Source organism: Gymnoscopelus braueri, assembly GCF_963280865.1.
Source record: "Gymnoscopelus braueri genome assembly, chromosome: 4".
NCBI classification, from domain to species: Eukaryota; Metazoa; Chordata; class Actinopteri; order Myctophiformes; family Myctophidae; genus Gymnoscopelus; species Gymnoscopelus braueri.
The window spans coordinates 24,144,408-24,164,293 of record NC_137605.1 but is presented as its reverse complement, the minus strand read 5'-3'; the positions used below and the strand labels follow the sequence as shown (position 1 = coordinate 24,164,293).

The 19,886-nt window shown below is 39.4% G+C and overlaps 2 protein-coding genes and 1 long non-coding RNA gene across 4 annotated transcripts; all 3 read left to right on the top strand.

The window, feature by feature from the left end:
• Positions 1-314: 314 nt before the first annotated feature.
• LOC308084261 lies at positions 315-2,256 on the top strand. The gene is made up of 6 exons (XR_013933069.1): positions 315-665; positions 865-1,140; positions 1,233-1,430; positions 1,533-1,652; positions 1,845-1,885; positions 2,034-2,256. It is a non-coding gene; the product is annotated as an uncharacterized lncRNA (long non-coding RNA).
• A 1,573-nt stretch (positions 2,257-3,829) lies between these two features.
• On the top strand, positions 3,830-10,245 carry LOC308083306 (uncharacterized protein). Of its 2 annotated transcripts, XM_080425584.1 has the most exons (10): positions 3,846-3,969; positions 4,037-4,128; positions 4,914-5,065; positions 5,295-5,427; positions 5,651-5,929; positions 6,454-6,807; positions 7,271-7,431; positions 8,426-8,539; positions 8,626-8,676; positions 9,893-10,245. In XM_080425584.1, the coding sequence occupies exons 2-10, from the start codon at positions 4,077-4,079 to the stop codon at positions 10,073-10,075; spliced, it is 1,479 nt and encodes a 492-aa protein (XP_080281710.1). In that variant the 5' UTR covers positions 3,846-3,969; positions 4,037-4,076; the 3' UTR covers positions 10,076-10,245. The 2 variants fall into 2 exon arrangements, with proteins under 2 accessions (XP_080281709.1, XP_080281710.1); XM_080425583.1 differs by having other exon boundaries at positions 3,830-4,128.
• A 2,447-nt stretch (positions 10,246-12,692) lies between these two features.
• Positions 12,693-16,314, top strand: med18 (mediator of RNA polymerase II transcription, subunit 18 homolog (yeast)). The gene is made up of 3 exons (XM_080426186.1): positions 12,693-13,025; positions 13,949-14,056; positions 14,637-16,314. Exons 2-3 carry the CDS (start codon positions 13,987-13,989, stop codon positions 15,191-15,193), a joined length of 627 nt encoding a protein of 208 aa, XP_080282312.1. The 5' UTR covers positions 12,693-13,025; positions 13,949-13,986; the 3' UTR covers positions 15,194-16,314.
• The last annotated feature ends 3,572 nt before the right edge of the window (positions 16,315-19,886 follow it).

Genomic DNA, 19,886 nt, shown 5'->3' with positions numbered 1-19,886 from the left:
TATTTGGAATGCACTCTCATCCGCCTCAAGAAATGGTGAGTATCACTGACTGAATGACACAAAATATTTTATGAATGCTTAACATTTCAGTAAATAATTAAGCTCTACCTAGTTCATCAGTCAATACTTCTTATTTTGTCAACTGAGGACTTTAATTGTCTGCTATCCTTTCCAAATTTGCCAAAACAAAAGTATGATTTTAAGAAAGGAAAACTTTATCAAGAGTGGTACATTTTATAAATGGTGGATATCTTGTTTTTGGATAGCTTGTTTTAGAATGTAATTCTTAATAACGCTTAAACCCCTAGGTCGTACTGTCTTTTCTCTAATGGAGAACTTGACTATCTCAGAAGCTGCACATCATCTTCGCTTCACAAAGGGGTGCCGGGTTGTGATACCTTGTCCACATTCTCATCTGGACTCTTTCAAGTGGCTATACAGCAGTTATGGAGATGATAAACCAATATTGATATTAAGAAAGGGCACGGAAGGAATGCAGTCGTATGGCACTCTCCCACAGCACAGAAAGAGCCGAATGAGTCTTATGAAAAACGGTTCATTGACCATCAGTTCTATGACAGAGGAGGATCAAGGCATATACACATGTGAAGTCTGTAACAACAATAAATGCAAATATGAAAACAACACATATTTTCTGGAGAAAGGTGAGTTCATTTGAAACCATAATGTTTTTCTCTGTCTCCTTCTCCATCTTCTGGTGCAGTTTACTCCTAAGTAGCCTATGATTCTCTCTCTCTTTCTTCCTATCACTGTCAGTATCACTGTCGATCTCTCTCAATTCATTTAGTTTCAAACATATTCTGCAGGCATTCTCTCTACCTCTAAATCTTGTCCCATTTACAGAAAATATTACAGAAGTTACGGAGACGTCCTACATTATTGCTGGCAGCATGTTCACACATACATGTCCAGGTGAATTTGCTGAATCAACATGGACATTTAAACAAAGCAACAACACTGCTGAAGTAAACTTCTCAGATTGGGCCCTAAAAACTAAAAACAACTCCATACAGTTGTTTAATGTCAATGGTTCAAATGCGGGACAATATATCTGTTGGGTAAGCAGATGTGATGGGCACAAACAGAAGCTGCTCTCTATCAACTTGTGTGTTGTAACAGGTATGGGGAATACATATTCAGTACAAATAAAAGCAGCATTTTTTTAACAATATTGTATTGTCTTACTTACATATGTCTATGCGATATTACAGTTTCACATCACAATGTGAATCCCTCCTGTTCTGTGATATGTGACATGGCAGCCAATGACATGAAACCACAGATAACGGCGGTGGCGACAAGTGCATGGAATATATCTGTGATAGTAGATGCGCTTGGGGCATTGAAATGCAATGCAAACAGTATGGTTCAAAGCACTGACCCACCCTTTACCAAAAACAACACAAACGGTTGGTATGCCTTGTCCCAAAATGATAATAATTTTCAAATTTTGCAATACTTCAGTAGAACAAATAAGAACAATCAATACTTGGCCATTTTTTTGTTTATAGATAGGACGACACGGCCAGATCAATACGTGAAATCAGTCATATGGAGTACATCGGCAGCCTTGGCCATGCTGGTGGTATTAGCAATTTTTATATATTGGCTACGGCAAAGAAAATGCACAGGTAAGATCCTGCATTGATACTGGTCATTGAAACCCAATTATTCTTTGTTCAGTAGTGCAGATCCAATGACTTGAGCATTGATTACATAATACTTCAAAGGCCAGAAATGGGTGTTTGACATTTGTCTATTTCCAAATGGGAAATCTTCCATCTTACTAATCTATTTTTGATTATTTTATTTTTTATCCAAAGCTTCTGATTTTCATCTGCCTTGCTGTGGCCAGGATGGCAGCGTAAGTGTTTGATCATGTTGATGATAAACAATAACCATGGTGATGATAACATCATCTCATACAGCATTATTTAGCATTTATTTTGTAATGTGCTAAATGACACTTAAACCATTTAAAATAAAGCAATTGCTATCTTATGCCTTTACAGATGGAAGAACCCCCTGTCTTCTATGCATCTATTGTCATCAGGAGACTTGACAAGCCAAGAAACATGATTGAGAATGACACTAGCTGTGTGTATAGTCAGATCAACATTTAGAGAAACGTGTATGTATGTAACTCTGTTAAAAAATTGCAATAAACCTTCCAAGGTGATGTCTCCTAGACTTTGTATTTTACTCATATTTCTGAAGTAGCTTCGTAGTAGTAATCATGGCTCACACTTTGTGATTTTAAACTACAGTGCCAACTAGCATGCACCTGACCACAGTACAATAGCGGCGGCAGTGGCTCAGGGGTAGAGCGGCCGGATGGCAACCGCGAGGTTCCCAGTTCGACCCCGGGCTCCCCCAGAGTTAGTGTCGAAGTGTCCTTGAGCAAGACACTGAACCCCTAATTGCTCCCTATGAGCAGGTTGGTGCCGTGCATGATTTCCTCCGCCGTCGGTGTATGAATGTGAATCGGTGAATGTAATTTAGGAAACAGATGTACAGAATAGACCTCTAACATTCGGCTCACATCCAGCAATGTTGTAGTAATGATGATAATAATCATTATGATAACAATAATGATGATGATGATGGTGATGATGATGATGATGATGATAATATTATTATTACTAATAATAATCATAATAAATAATCATAATCATAGTAATAATAATAATAATAATAATATTTGTATAACTGTGTGTAGTCTTCCACCCATTCACATGCTTTTAACTCTAGGATGTGTGAGCGACCCAGTTTAGCGGTTGTCTGTTGGTGAGGTAATAATTATGTGAGCTTTATTATGAGATTGTGCTCTTGTTTCTATAAATACCTTTAACATATTTTTCATAATTTGCCTGCTTTTCTTTGAATAACGTCCTTGCTTGCACTCATTATTAGTAGCATTTGTGTGATTTAGTAGTGTGAGGGCTCCCCCTACTGGCTGTTAAATATATTAATCTCTGCTTGGCAGTGTGCCTTGATCTGTTATGTAATGTAACTCCATATTATTTTTTCCAGTGGTGTAAAGTAAGTACATTTACTCAAGTACTGTACTTAAGTAAAATGTTGAGGTATTTTTTACTTTACTGGAGTATTTCCAATTTTCAGTATTTTACTTTTACTCCACTACAGAGGCAAATATTATACTTTTACTCCACTACAATTATTTGAAAACTTTAGTTAATAGTTGCTTTGTAGATTTTGATTATCATTAACCACTCTTCAGCCCTATATACATTTTGGCCTTTTGAAAATAGACGATCTACAAGTTCACAATGCTTCGGGATGCTATGTATTGTGAGCTTGTAGATCTGCTATTTTCAAAAGATGTGTATACATTTGAAAACTTGAAATGGGACATTCTGCATAATGATGAGTGCTTTTACTTTTGACACTTCAAGTATATTTTGATGCCAATACTTTTGTACTTTTACTCAAGTAGGCTAAATGTTGATTACTTTGACTTGTAACAGAGTATTTCTACATTGCAGTATTGACTATTGATACTTTTACTTGAGTAAAACATTTGAGTACTTTTTCCACCACTGTTGTTTTCCCTGTGTTCAACTTCTTCATTGCACATATCTTCTGCAACTAAACCTATGGAATGGAATGGATGCTAACCATAGAGGATGCTAACCTTTTAACTCTATGATGCTAACAGGTTTACCCGGCCTGACCTCCCTCCCCTGTCAGCATGGGGCGCGGTCTGGAACATCAATAATTAAGTGGGTGGAGCCTAAGCTGTACATGGATCTGGGCAGAGCCAATGGTTCTGGATCTTTGGTCTGGATCTGGGTGGAGACTAGAGCTAGACTTGCTTTTCTTCCTGAAAATGTCTTGTCGCAAAAACGTTTTTAGTTTTTAACCTCTGTCTATTAGACATTTATAACATTTACAGTTACTTTGAGCTTGTATTTTCCCCCGTCTTTAGTTATAGTTAGTTAGTTAGTCAGTCAGTCAGTCAGTCAGTCAGTTAGTTAGTTAGTTAGTTAGTTAGTTAGTTAGTTAGTTAGTTGTTTTCTGTCTCTGTTCAGGACATGTTCCGTTTATTCTTACTCATGATCCTTGTCTCCTGTTCCTCTGTTGGTGGTAAGTAGGCTACTATTAGCACCTTCGTTGTTTACATACACATTTAAATAGATTGCTGAACTTGGGGATTGAAATTGACCAGCATTGACCAGCATTGACCCGAGCAAAACGATTTCCCCTTGTGGATTATTAAAAACATCTAATCTAAATCTAATCTAAAATCATGTTTACCCACATTTCGCAGCTAAATCGTTATTGTAACTAATCCTGCACTCTGCTTGCATGTGTGTATCCCACAAATAAATAATACAAACATTTGATGGATTTGTTTGCAGACAACTCTCATCCCAACGGTTACAGGATAGGTGGGCACTAGGGACATCTGGGCACCTCGATGTAAAATGTGCTAGTTTGTCCAAAATGTTAAAAACTTCTAATATTTGAAAAATGGTCTTAAGCTATGTAAAGCATACATGATGTGAACATGCACGGTGCATCAGACTTCATTTTATCCTTCAACTTCTTGTTTATACCCCAAAATGACTGGATATACAGGTTTTGTAGCAATTTGGAGCAATTGTAGAAATATTAGACCTTAATTGTAGAATGTTTAAGCATGTTCTAATCATGTATACTTTTACTTTACCATTTTTCAAACATTACATTTTTTAACAATTCGGACAAAATAGCCAATTTTACATCGAGGTGCCCAGATCAGGTGACATCGATGTCCATAGTGCCATCTGGGCCTAGTGCCCAGTCTGCCCACCTATCCTGTTAGGCTGTTACCATCCTGTGATGTTCAGGTCCATTCTATAACCGTATCTCTCTGTCTGTGTTTTAAGACTCATTTGGAATTCCGTCAAATAAAGAGGCATGCTATGGGGATGATTTTACCATGTCTTTAAATGATCTGGTGGGCTATCGTCGAAACCTGTTCTTCACTCCAGCTAAAGGAGGCAGCCAGAGGATACAAGTTCTGTTGGAGAATGGGACAGTAAGACATGGATTATGTTCTACACTACCATAAAAAAAGTATATCAAATTAAACTAAACTGATTAGGGTCTGATTAACCACTGCTTTATACTTCACCATACAACGGTGTCATGCGATATACAAACTCCCAACAAGTCACATCGTGAAGCGTTGGGTTGGTGGGCTTATAGGGCCGAATTACAATTGACCCTGGTCTCTGACCATGCATTTGTGTTCTCTACACTTCCAGTTGTTGGACCCACACTATGAGATATCCTCTTCTCGGTTTATCATACGGGAGGTGACAGAGAGAGACGAGGGGGAGTTTTCTTATACGATGCATGGCGGCCTCGAATTTAAGGCCCTGAGACTGAAAATCAACGGTGAGATCATATGACACTTAAATCTTGTCTGTTGTTGTAACCACCAACAAAAACATTTATAATAATAAGTGTGTGTGTGTGTGTGTGTGTGTGTGTGTGTGTGTGTGTGTGTGTGTGTGTGTGTGTGTGTGTGTGTGTGTGTGTGTGTGTGTGTGTGTGTGTGTGTGTGTGTGTGTGTGTGTGTGTGTGTGTGTGTGTGTGTGTGTGTGTGTGTTATTTTTAGATTGTTCAAGTAAAGTGACAAAGGATTATGGAAGTGACTACCATTTCAGGATCTCCAATACTGCATATTCGTTGGAATTCACTCCTCTGAAAAGCACAAATCCACCGGTGCTGCTGTGGAATCGCACCAGCAACCATTATGTCAGTAAGGGAGGAGGCGGGGGAAGGCTGGCGAACAACAAATGGCAGATGGAGAAACTCACCCAGGAATACAATGGCTACTACACCTTCAGGGACAAAAAACACAAGTTCATTTCCAGGAACAAGATCACAGTTGAAGGTTGGTGAAGTTGATGTGATGTGGAATTGGCTGCCATTGTATCACTAATAACCTGTTGAAACTTAATTCCATACTTTTAATAGTTTGACTTAACTCTTTAAGACCGGGAACGCATCTGTGTCATTTTTAGATTTCTTTGGCTATTCAAAAATAGCAGATATACAAGCTCATAGCGCGGCACTGAGTGCCGCGCTATGAGCTTGTAGATCTGCTATTTTTGTAAAGTTGTGAAAATATTCAATTGTTTTGTAACTCAAATCTTTGCTTCTGGGGGTTCCTGGAACTAAATATTTTACAAATGTTCGCTTAAAAAAATATTTAATCCAAGATTTTGCCAAAATTTCACGATTTTTTCAAAAATAGCAGATCTACAAGCTCATAGCGCGGCACTCGGTGCCGCGCTATGAGCTTGTAGATCTGCTATTTTTGAATAGCCAAAGAAATCTGAAAATGACACAGATGCGTTCCCGGGTCTTAATGGGTTAATGAGTTTGACTTAAATGCAATTTCTATCTCATATACAGAGCAGAGAAATTTCTTTTTGGACGCCGTAGAGGGCCAGGAGCTCGAGATCATCAATTTTAACCCGTGGATGGACCCCGATTGGTTCGACCTGACGTTCAAATCAACTGATGACCCTGAAGCACACCTTCATCAACAGCACACAGTGCTGTTGATGAAGGCGGGCTACCTGCAGACGACGAGCTACGACGAGTGGGAGTCGAGAGACGAGAATAGCATGTTCGGTAGAATCCAGAAGACGGATGAACCCACGCTGCGGATTACGATCGAGGACCTCCGGCCATCAGACTCCGGTCACTTTAAGCTCATAGACCAGAAGGGCAACCTGGCCCTCGTAGTGCAGCTGAAGGTAGAGGGTGAGTTATGCTGCATTGATCCCCGGTGGCACATTTTTATCTCATCAAAGGTTCTGATTCACGTAAACCGTTGGTTCTCAAAGTGGGGTCCTTGGGGGGGGGGGGGTTCCAGGGGGTCCCCAGCTAAATGTGTTAATATAGCATCACAATAATTTTAACCACTTCAACCTTTTATACTTTGGCTATTCAAAAATAGCAGATCTACAAGCTTATAGCGCGGCACGTGTTATAAGCTTGTAGATCTGCTATTTGTGAAAATTTGTGCAAATCTTTGAATATAGTTTTTTTTTTTTAAGCGAGCATTTTTAACTAAAATCTTTGCTTCTGGGGGTCCCTGGAACAAAATATTTTGACATGGGGGTCCGCGGCCAAATACATATCATTTTGGGGGTCCTTGATATGAAAATGTTTGAGAACCACTGACGTAAACGACCTAAGACACTTTCTGTCTTTGTTCTTACAGAGCGGGATCCTCCTTATTTCATGTATGTCGGTTTTGCCGTCGGCATTTTATTGGTGGTGGTCGTCTGCTGTTGTTGTGTGAAAAAGTGCTGCTGCAAGACCACTAGAAAGAAGGACTTTGTTCGTCAGCCTGAAGCAGCACCAGCTGCATATTCCTATGATGTAAGTACCAAACACACTCTATCAGACTAATTTCAGAGCAGTTTACTTTGCTGGAGTATTTCCAATTTTCAATACTTTTACTTCTACTCCACTACATCTCAGGCAAATATTGTACTATTACTCCACTACAATTATTTGAAAACTCTAGTTACTAGTTACTTTGCAGATATAAATTGCTATATTATAAAACATACATTAACCACTTCAGCCCTATTTTATACATAGGCTATTTGAAAAAAGCTCACAACGCGTCGCGATGCGACGCGGTGTGAGCTTGTAGATTGCTATTTTCAAACATTGTAGTACTTTGACTCTTGGTACTTTAAGTATATTTTGATGCCAATACTTTTATACTTTTACACAAGTAACATTTTGAATACAGGCCTTGTACCAGAGTATTCTTATATTGCGGTATTGCTACTTTTACTTAAAGGACAACTTTGTTTTTTTACAACCAAGGTTTATATTTTAGCTTGTAATTAAAGTAAATAAAAGATAAGTGTTATTTTTTTTTTTCATTTACTGCTGTCTATAGTTTTAGCAATTTTTGCGATATTTTTTACAGTGGGCGGGGGCATTCTGTCCGGTGGCTGAATATGCCTTTTTTTACACAATAAAACATGTCCTGTGGTCTTTGATGGCCAGATGTGAGTTATTGGGGGGCTAGAAGAGGTACTGTAAATAATAATAAAGAAAACGCCGGGTTATTGTGTAAAAAAGACATATTTAGCCACCGGACAGAATGCCCCCGCCCACTGTAAAAAATATCGCAAAAATTGCTAAAACTATAGATAGCAGTAAATGAAAAAAAAATAACACTTGTCTTTTATTTACTTTAATTACAATCTAAAACATAAACCTTGGTTGTAAAAAAACAAAGTTGTCCTTTAAGTGAAACATTCCAGTACTTTTCCCACCACTGTTCCGGAGTAGTTTTAGTTTGAAGCAGCTCTCGTGTTTTCGTCTCATTTCAACATCCTTGGTTCAATTCCAGCACACCACTCAGCCTTCCACTTCCGCTCATCCTAGTTCATCTTATGGGCCAACATACTCTGCCCCGCTCTACCCCAAGGAGCCAAAGCCTGGAGCCACTTACCACCAACCTCTGGTAGGTGCTTTATTCATCAATAATTTGTCCACCTCAAATGTTTTTTTATTTATTCCATGACTGATAAGGATCGTTTCATCTTACAGGTTCCTGGTCCTGTAAACCTTCATGTCAGCTCATCTCATTCTCAACCTGAGGTACAGTATATGGACCCACTCCTTAATACAATTTACAATTTAGGCATTTAGCAGATGCTCTTATCCAGTGCGACTTACAAGGGTTAGATCAGAATAAGCAGAGTAAGCGTGAACACTCGTCAATAAACAAGCCTAGCATCGGTCTAAATAATGCTATCTAAATAACATTATTTACATTGTGCGTAATTAACGGGTAGTGCATAGCGCCAAGGCATAGCGCGCAAGATGGGGCCCTTAGTGTCAGACGCAACACATAGCGCCCACTTTTTAGCAGTGGTGGGAAAAGTACTCAAATGTTTTACTTAAGTAAAAGTATCAATACTGCATGTAGAAATACTCTGTTGCAAGTAAAAGGCCTGTGTTCAAAATGTTACTTGAGTAAAAGTACAAAAGTATTGGCATCAAAATATACTTAAAGTACCAAAATTAAAAGTACTAAAATGTTTGAAAATAGCAAAAACATATGTTTAAAAATACGCGTTGTGAGCTTGTAGATCGGCTATTTTCAAATGTATAAAATAGGGCTGAAGTGGTTAATGTATGTTTTATAATGTAATAATGTATATCTGCAAAGTAACTAGTAACTAAAGTTTTCAAATAATTGTAGTGGAGTAAAAGTACAATATTTTTCTCAGAGATGTAGTGGAGTAAAAGTTAGAAAATTGGAAATACTCCAGTAAAGTAAAAGTACCTCAAAATTGTACTTAAGTACAGTACTTGAGTAAATGTAAATGCGCTTGACACACCCCCTTGGCGCAAGTTAAGACCATTCGCCATGGTGCAAAGTTCTGCCATTAAAATAGGGCCCTCTGTGTAAAGTGCAGTTGAGAACCCTGGAAAGCGCTCTAATAAAGTTATTATTAACACAGTCAAGCAACTGACCTGATTGAATTAGTGTCTTCTGATGTTTCTTGGCACACGAAGCATACAGGCTCTGCCAAATCCGTAGCAAAAGTAAAAAAATTTCAACGTACTCCACTTGATAAAGAAAGGAAGGAAGAGTTTCACAAACACATGGGAAATCACAGAGGTTCCCCTATTCCCTTGGGAATGAATGGAGTGAGGGATATCACAGAGAGCTTAGTGTAAACCAGGCGTAAAGTTCTAAATAGTAGTTTCTCATGTTGTGGTGGTGTTATCTAGTGCATTAAAGTATCATGCAGAGGGATTTGGCGGTGGTATTCAGTGAGGTTGGTTTTGGTTGTTCCTTCTCCAGGTGGTAGTCTCCACAGCATCACATGGAACGGCTTCAACTGCATTTCTGGGCGTAGACGCTCTCTCTTCTGATGCTGGACCCCGGTTTGAGCTGAAGGGAATGATGTTCGCCACTGCTCCACCACTCAGTTCACACACATCTTACAGTGATGTTTACACCTCAGACAAACTCAACTTTCGCTAGAAAACTAACTCAAAATAATAAAAAAAACATCTACATCGAAGATGGATGCTTTGCCCGACACAATGCTCAACCACTTCTAGATCACACACACACACACACACACACACACACACACACACACACACACACACACACACACACACACACACACACACACACACACACACACACACACACACACACACACACACACACACACACACACACACACACACACACAGTACAACAAAGAGGAAAAAATATTTTGATATGATTCTGTTCATGCAATGACTCAATTCCCTATTCTGGGTGTGTCATAATACTTTAGGCCAGCATTGTGCAAAAATAGCTGATCTACAAGCTATTTTTGTCAACACGTCTCAACAACAGTTGAGACGTGTTGTGATGCGTTGTAGATCGGCTACAGGCTGTTGTAGATCAGGCTATTTTCGGGGAAAGGTTTGGTGTAGAGAACAATAAGGAGGGGACCAAGTATACCCCTGGTAAATACTATATACTTTGCACTTGTACGTCGCTCTGGATAAGAGCGTCTGCTAAATGCCTACATTGTAAATTGTTACAAGATATCTTTAACAGTTTTTATTTTGTTTATTAAGCTACCTTGATCAGGTGGTCATGTACTTGTTAAAGTGCAAACTTGTTTTCTTTACATTTGTATTGTGTGCCTTTATATTTGTATAACTATATATGATTGTTTTTTGTTCTGGAGGTTATTGAAATGTAGATGAAATGTAGAGCTAACATTTAACCCTAACCCTAATGGATTACATTACATTGTTTCATTATGTAGGCCTATCTCACAAGACTTGGGTGTTACCATCTGGTTTGTAGACCTTTTGAGGTAGGGGGGGAGAGAGGGGCGGATCATGAGTCCCAGGGCCCAAATGTTAACCCCAACAAATCATATCAGGGGAGTGGCACAGTGTGAATTAACTCAGGAATGACCCTGGCATTATATCAATTATTAGTCCAGGTGTATCAGATGTTTAGTAGGCTACTAGGCTACTACTATTTTTCAACCACAGCTAATGAGACAAAACACATACAATGAATGAATTATGTTTGTCATTTGGAATGGGAAATGTATTTGTCTCATGCGTAACAACGATGCAGCGATGGAGAAGAAGGGGAAGAAGGGGAATCATTTGACCTATAAAGTCAAATGATTTGAGGTTTGTCTAATGTCTTTACATTAGACAAACCTCAAATCATTTGACTTTATAGGAACTGAAATTTCAACCATGTGCACCGACGTGTAACTGGATGAAATGCTTTCGTCAGTATTTTAAGTCCAATAAATCATGTTTGCATTAGTTGATATGCATGACAGTTTTTCCATCATTTATCCTTGCCTTTATTTTTCATATTAAACTATTCACTCAAATCTTTTAGCTTTATTTTAATTAGCAGTGTGTAATGAAATGTAAAAGTGGTAGTGATTTATCTCGGGCCTAAAAAGGTTGTCCAAGCCTGTTCTAGACTAGAGCAGTGGTTCCAAAACTTTTTAGCTCAAGACCCAAAAGAGAAATGTCCCCGGAACCCAAACTAGTGAAAATAGCTGATCTACAAGCTCAAACTTTTTTTAAATGGATTTACGGAAATCATTAGATTTTTCATTGTATTTATTAAATACTTTGGAAAAATGTTGGAATTGTTTTTAATTGATGAAGAGTTGTGAGTTTTTTTTTAAACTTTTTTTTTAAATCTATTAAAAATTATATATATATATATTATATATATTAAAAAAGAAATTAAGTAGGAAACGTAAAAAAAAATATATATACTTACTCGTGACCCATACAAATTGGTCGGTGACCCACTCTTTGGGAAACAGTGCTCTAGAGTAAACAGGTCTAGGGACCGTCACCGTGGGAAACCAGAAAGGACAGCATAAATGTTTTGCCATTTTGTGAGCGGAGGTAGTTCTTGAGACTGTTTTTTTGGACCCTGTGCAGAAAATCCGACAGAGCCCTTCTGACCATCTTGAATGAGCCTTCGGGGGCCCCTTATTGCTCCGGGCCCAACTCTAAGGCCCCAAGTAGTTGCCTATTTTACCTGTTCATAAAATGTATCTAGGGGTTAGCCAGTAGTAGGTCCATTTGTTCAGTAGGTGGCGATAATGTACATTGTGTTGGTTTCCAGCCGCCATAAAACTCCCAAAAAGAAGAGGAAGACGAAGTACCACTGTTGCCATGTCCGCTTATTATAAGCGACTTTGGGCTTGTTTTTGCTGTAGTTGCTTGTAAATATTGTTGGTAGTTGTTTTTTGGGCTTGTTTCTAAAGTGAAGTTGCTTATTTGGCCTTGTTCAAACCAGTGGTCCTCAAACAGTTTCACGTGAAGGACCCTCCCTCCCCCATCTAAAAGTACCAGATTGGTGGTGTTAAAATGTTAAAAAGAATATTCAAAATGTTTAACTTTTTTCCCCAGGTTTTTTGTTGTTGTTGAAAATAGCAGATCTACAAGCTCACAACGCCATGTGTTGTGAGCTTGTAGATCGGCTATTTTTTGAATATCCTACGCTCATGTGGCCGTGCACTTTTTTCGCTTCTTTTGGGCTTGTTTTCATAGACCTAGCTGCTTATTTCTCTCACAAAACCTGGCAACACAGACCAGAAGAAGACAAGTAAAGTACAACAAGAAGACACAGGCTGATTTAGTTCAGTTATCTATGGATCCCATTTGTTGTCGGAATAATGAGTGACTCTCACTGAGCATTGAATCTGGCTGTATAGCAGCGGGCTTTTCTGGTAGAATTTTAGCCATTGGTTTTAAATTAACAGCAAACCGTAACTTAGAACAGCATAGCTAAGCCTAAGCATTGCACTTTAACAGTGTATTAGCTTAGCTAGTAAGCTAACCTAGCCATTCATTTGGAAGCAGTGAGGCCTACAGATCCTCGGGCTGGATTTGGGAGCCAGCGACAGAGAGGAGAGACAGCACTAGCTCAGGTAAGGCACCTGCAGCCTGCAGTATGTTTTAGTGCAGTGGTGTAAAGTAATTAAGTACATTTACTCAAGTACTGTACAATTTTGAGGAATTTTTTACTTCACTGGAGTATTTCCAATTTTCAATACTTTTACTTCTACTCCACTACATCTCAGAGGCAAATATTGTACTTTTACTCCACTACAATTATTTGAAAACTTATGTTACCATAGTTACTTTACATATATAAATTATTGTATTATGAATCATTCATTAACCACTTAAGCCCTATTTTATACATAGACTATTTGAAAATAGCCGATCTACAAGCTGTTTTGAGCTTGTAGATCTTCTATTTAATATATAAATAAATATAATGAATTGTTCATTTACTTTTGGTACTTTCATATATTTTGAAGCCAATTAACTCAAGTAACATTTTGAACACAGGCCTTTTACCTGTAACAGAGTGTTTTTATATCGTGGTATTGCTACTTTTACTATTTATTTGTTTTAAGTAAAATATCTGAGTACTTCTTCCACCACTGCATTGAGATTTAGAACAAGCGTGCTTTAACTAAGCCCACGGTCCCTATTTTGGGCATGTCATGCAAACCTCTTCCAAAAAACTACTTTCTTTTCGAAAATAACAGATCTACAAGCTCACATTGCTTGCAATAGCCTACATGTTAAATAGGGCTTAGTAATAGTGATAGTAACCATGTTGATAATAAACAGTTTAAAATAGATATTTGTTGTGTTGTGGAAAATTATAGCCACCAGCCTAATGCTGATGTCTAGTGACTTGCTAAGAAGCTTTTTTTTTGCCAGATAAAAATCAACCAGTCATCTCATTTTGGAACTTTGGTCTATCATGTAGGCCTTAGTGAGCAGGTTCGATGAATGGAATAATCCATGACACAAACATATGTTGTATCCTCCTCAGGTTGAACTACAGAAAGATTTCTAGGGGCCAGAGGAGAGATGGAGGCTCCACCCGTCACTGCAATGCCGGTCACCGGCACAGTTAACATGATGGAGTATCTGTTGCAAGGTAAGTCCAGACCATGTTGTGTGCATTAAAGAAGTGGAGACCCAATGTTACTGTCTGAGTATTGTGTTGCTGAATGATGGTGATGTGAAATACTTCAATCCATTAAGACCGGGAACGCACCTCTGTCATTTTAGATGTCTTTGGCTATTCAAAAATAGCAGATATACAAGTCCATAAGTGTGCTATAAGCTTGTAGATCTGCTATTTTTGTATTTTTTAAAGCGAACAAAATATTTTGTTCCAGGGACCTCCAGAAGCAAAGATTTTAGTTACAAATGTTTGCTTTAAAAAATATGTATTCAAAGATTTGCACAAATGTGCACGATTTCTCAAAAATAGCAGATCTACAAGCTCATATGAGCTTGTAGATCTGCTATTTTTGAATAGCCAAAGAAATCTTAAATGGGTTTACAAATAACAATACAAAAGAATAGAGTCCAAACACCAATTTAAGCTCCAAAAGGTATTGTTTATTACCACCCAGGTGACGGATTCTATTCTTTGTGTGATGTTGTGTGCTTTATTCACGTGTCTCTGTGTACTTTTAACAATGACACGGCTCTGTACTGTCTCGATTCAGGCAGCGTTTTAGACCAGGCACTTGACAGCCTCCTGCATCGCCTCCGAGGACTGTGTGACAACATGGAACCTGAGCCTTTTACGGATCACGAGCTTGTCTATCTCCTCAAGGGCCAGCAGGGCAACCCTTTCATTCTGCGCGCCCGGCGCTCACTCTCGCACCCCACGGCGCCGTGGCACCTACGCTACCTGGGCCAACCCGAGGTGGGAGACAAGAGCCGCCATGCCCTGGTGCGCAACTGCGTGGACGTGGCGGCCTCGCACTCCCTGCCAGAGTTCCTGAACGAGATGGGCTTCCGCATGGACCATGAGTTTGTGGCCAACGGACACATATTCCGCAAAGGTGGGATGAAAGTCGTCGTCAGCAAGCTATCGCGTGTCCTGGTGCCGGGGAACACGGAGAACACGGAACGTTTGTCTCTGTCCTACCTGGTAGAGCTGAATGTGTTGGCGCCCGCAGGCCAGGACTCCCAGTCGGAGGACATGCGCAGTTTTGCCGAGCAGCTCAAACCCTTGGTTCACCTGGAGAAGATCGACCCCACCAAACAGAGACATTGAATTCGTCACTCATTTAGGGGGTCATGATGACGCCTCCTGGATGCCATAGACACGTCTTGACGTCTTGTGTTTTTTTTTTTTTTTTTTTTTTCATCAGCCTGTGATTAAACCTGTGCGAGGCAAGCTGGCTGACTTGTCACTGAAGCCTATGTTCTCAATGGACTCATGCATACTTAAAGGAGTAATCAATACAACAGGACTTACTTTATTGGTAACTATGTTTTAGTTACCTATAAACACCAAAGAAGGGATTTATAAGTATAACGTAAACCATCAATTATTTTATAGTTGTTGGGTTGATTTGTTATGATATGAATGATAGCCAGGTGATTGGAGAAACATCTGGGGACTTCTGAATTCAATGTATGGCCTAGAACCGGATAGAAACTATTTGGAAATGTAAAAACAAACTGCATTGTTGAACCAATGCAAAGACTCGCTGTTGGTCCCCTGCATTATTTCAGTAGGTGTAGAGCTCCGATTGTCTGGCTATGCAAGGCTAATAATATGATGCAGGAAGAGAAACTACAAAGCTGTAGTAATGGGTAGGAACACGTGACATCTATTTTATACTTCAGCAGGGTTCGATTTGTGGAAAACTAAATGGGGGACATTTTCTTCTTCTCTACCACTTAAACCCTATATACCTATTTGTACTACACGTAGAAAAAAATGTTGATCTACAAGCTTACAGTGCTTCACATTGTGATGTGTTTTGAGATTGTAGATCAACTTTTTCTTTTTTGAACATTTGCCCAAGAAATAGGGACGCCAGGGTTAATGTGGTTAACATACATTTTAAAATCAGTTATTCAATTGTAGCATTACCAAACATTAATATCAAACATACCAGTCTACATTTCCCAGATAGAAATGCATGTCTTTAATCCAGTCTGACCAGAAACAGGGTTAAATCATATTCCCACCGGCCATAAAATAAATGACCCCCAGCACATCGAACCTTGTACCTTTTATAGGCTCTGAATGAGAATCTGTTCTTATGACTGTATTGTGCATTTGGTACAGGCCAATATTAGCATATTTTGCAACGACACAACCTTGTTTTGCTCTTTTGGATCACCCTGTCAAAGAACGTTCCAGGTGTATTAAATCCTATTGTTTTTTTTCCCCAATGTTGTCTGGCTTCTGCATCAATCATGCTAGTTTGAGAAAAGGTCTGCACAATCACCACTAGGGGTCTCCCTCACTCTTTCTGTCTAACCCAAGGTCTCTGGTTGGAGGCAGTTGAATTGCCACCTCAGATCATCAACACATGAGCGGTGGTTGCCATGGAAATAATTAGCGGCGAGATCTGCACATCTCATCCCCCCCCACTCTAATTAGCTTTCTCAATTGCTTAATGATACATAGACCTGTGAAAGCCTTCCTTTCTTGCCTGTGCACAAAAGCATTGATTTTCCCTCCCTTCCCCTCTCATTTCTAATGTTAACCCATTAGTGGCCCTTTCATGGCAACCTGAGCTGGGGCTATTACACATGAAAGCACCACAGACGCCTGGAGGTTCTTCACTCGTCATGCTGGATTCCAAAATAGCCCTTTTGCCTAGCGGAGGCCGTCATTATGTCCAGCCGAGGATGGAGATTGAAGTAAGTATCTAAATGCACATCCTGTCAGTTGTTACAATAATGTGAGCAATAAGTTGTGAGTGCTGCTAATAATACAATCCGCACCAGTGGTGGGAAGAAGTACTACGATTTTGTACTTCAGTGAACGTAGCAATACCACAAATGTGGAAAATACTCTGTACTCGAGTACCGAGCACTGGCCTCAAAATAAACAAAGTAGCCTACTCATTTTGCAGAACGCCCCTTTCACAAATATTTTCAAAAGTCGTCAAACTTTGCCAAAATGTTAAGAAAATAGCAGATCTACAAGCCGACAATGCGTGGCATCGTGACCCGTTGTGAGCTTGTAGATCAGCTATTTTCAAATGGCGTTAGTGTATGTTTTATAATAATCTAAAACGGCAAAGTAACTAGTAACTAAAGAGAAAAAAAAGTGGTTTACAAATAAATGTAGTGGAGTGAAAAGTACATTTGCCTCTGACATGTTGTGGAGTAGAAGTATAAAGTATCGGAAAAATGGGAACACTCAAAGTAAAAGAACCGCAAAATTGTAAGTACAGTACTTTGAGTAAATGTACTTGGTTACTTCGCACCCACTGCTAATAATACCTTGGTGCGGTGGGCTGCAGGATGGCGATGTACAGTGACTGTGTGTGATAAAGTCTGAAGGGAGGACTAGAGGGCAGGTGGCTGTCTCTGCTCATTGACCTACCTGCACATCAAGGCTGACGAGGACAAGCTCAGTGGAGCAGAAAGGTGAGGAGATGACTGCAGCCCTTCAGCATAGGTACTGACTGTAATGCTGCCCGGTGCAATATCGTCGCTGTCGGCTACAGACCTTGTTGTCCAAAAAAAAACTTTACTCTTCAGGAAATGGATACAATGTAGTTAATATTTAGTCACACGCTCTAATCCTGGGAAAGCATCTGTGTCATTTTTAGATTTGCGCCAAAAAAAAAGCATTTTTTTAATGCTTCGGCTATTCAAAAATAGCAGATCTACAAGCTCGTAGCGCGGCACTCGGTGCCGCGCTATGAGCTTGTAGATCTGCTATTTTTTGAATAGCCAAAGAAATCTAAAATGACACAGATGCTTTCCCAGTCTTAATGGATTAATGAATACTTGTTTTCACTTGTTACATATTTATGAAACCCACAGACAGAAGTAACCACCGCTTGAACTTTCACTTTCAAAATCTACAGGTTCAACAAGTTCAAAGCTTGCAGAGCGGCTATTTTGGCTGCTTTCGCGTGACACTGTTGTATGACGAAGTAGTGTGTTCATTTGCAGGAAAAAAACTAAACAAAATATGGAGATACAAGGGTTCCGCCCGAAAGTGACAATATTTTCCTGTGCATAAGAGTCAGTTTTCATCGTTTTGAACACTTCGTCGTGCAGTACACCAAGTGGACAGTCAATGATAGCGGCTTATCTGATGTAGACAGGTTTTTTTTTATGTTTCATGTTCAAACCAGCAAACGCAGACTTCTGGCCCTCGGGTCTAAAGCATGATGTTTCAACTGTAAGTAAATTATGTATTAAGGAGACAGATGCCTCCTTGCCCAAGGATTCATGTGTGTCCAGCACACATGCACTGCAGTCTGCCGGCTTTCCTCCACTTCAATAGTGCAAACGGTTCTCAGAGTGAGGTCCCGGGACCCCCAGGGGTCCTTGGGAGTGATCCAGGGGGTCCCCAGACCCTTAAAGGTCTGTAACTCTGAGAATGTACAAATGGCAGTGGAAATAGTATTACATTTCTTTACGTAAAAGTATCAATACTATCATGTAGGACAAGTAAAAGTCCAGTGTTCAAATTGTACTTGAGTAAAAGTACAAAAGTATTGGCATCAAAATATACTAAAAGTACTCATTATGCGGAATGTCCTTTTTTCACAATTTATCATCTATTTTCAAATAGCCAAAGTGGTTACTGTGGTATGTTTTGTAATCAAAATCTGCAAAGTAACTAGTAACTAAAGTTTTCAAATAATTGTAGTGGAGTAAAAGTACAATATTTGCCGCCGAGATGTAGTGGAGTAGAAGTAAATGTATTGAAAATTGGAAGTACAGTAGTAAAGTAAAAATACTATTGTACTTAAGTACAGTACTTGAGTACATGTACTTAATTACTTTCCACCACTGACAAATGGAACCAAATAGATCCGTAAGGGTCCATTTGTACATTCTCAGAGTTATGGGGGTCCATGGCCCAATAATGCATACCAAACTGGGGGTCTTTGAATTCAAAAAGTTTCGCTGGTGGAATGCTTTGCTCTTTGGTGATGAGATTGACACTCATTCTGCCTCTTCTTCTACTTGTGTTGCCACGGAGGCCAGAGATGGAGCTGGGCTAATCAGTGCCTTGGCATACGGCCTCTCCAGACATCGTGGTTCAAGCCAACCAATGTCTTGTGCAAAGACCCCCTTTGCTAGAGGCCAAGAGATATTCTGCTTGGTTTATTTGAAGAAGTGGAAACCAGAGAACCGCTACTCCCAAAGACAGCTAAGCCCCTGAATGCGGGAGAGAGACACTGGTCCAATGTTGATCAAAACGATTGGCCTTTTACAATCTGTGGTATTTTTTGTAAGAATTCGGTTTAGTAACTTTTTCCCCCTATGCTCACAAGGTAATACAAAATGTGTAATACTTCTGATCTGCCGTCCAAGATCAGATTAACTTTTATTTAAAATAGCCTATCAACAATCTATTGTTGATCGCTGTTTTAGAAACTTTTGCCCAACATAGGGACACCAGATTGAAAATGATTAAAGAGAATAAAAGCACAGACAACTCTTAAAAGCACAGACAACGGAGTAGCAGAACTATTTTGCAGTGCTATGGTGTGCTATGACATAACTAGTTTATGCACATTGCACACACCCTCTGATTGGCAGTGTGTTGCTGGATGATGGATAATGCTATTGATGTCCACCTGTGCCTTTCCATTTCTACTCGAAACTAATTATCATACAATTACAGTATGTTTGTTGCATCCCTGCAGTAAAAAAGCACAATGACTTTTCTCTTTTTTATAGTTAAGTGTTTAACAGGCACATATAATTAATGTGTCATGGCAGATTTATTCAAACCCATTTTTGTTTATACC

What these genes read in the sequence shown, in the direction of transcription:
- LOC308083306 (XM_080425583.1), top strand. Translation starts at nt 4,077, where the DNA reads ATGTTCCGTTTATTCTTACTCATGATCCTTGTCTCCTGTTCCTCTGTT. An exon ending in CCTGAGACTGAAAATCAACG is followed by an intron (nt 5,428 to 5,650) that starts GTGAGATCATAT and finishes TGTTATTTTTAG; the next exon opens with ATTGTTCAAGTAAAGTGACA. An exon ending in CAGCTGCATATTCCTATGAT is followed by an intron (nt 7,432 to 8,425) that starts GTAAGTACCAAA and finishes GTTCAATTCCAG; the next exon opens with CACACCACTCAGCCTTCCAC.
- med18 (XM_080426186.1), top strand. Translation starts at nt 13,987, where the DNA reads ATGGAGGCTCCACCCGTCACTGCAATGCCGGTCACCGGCACAGTTAAC. An exon ending in GATGGAGTATCTGTTGCAAG is followed by an intron (nt 14,057 to 14,636) that starts GTAAGTCCAGAC and finishes GTCTCGATTCAG; the next exon opens with GCAGCGTTTTAGACCAGGCA.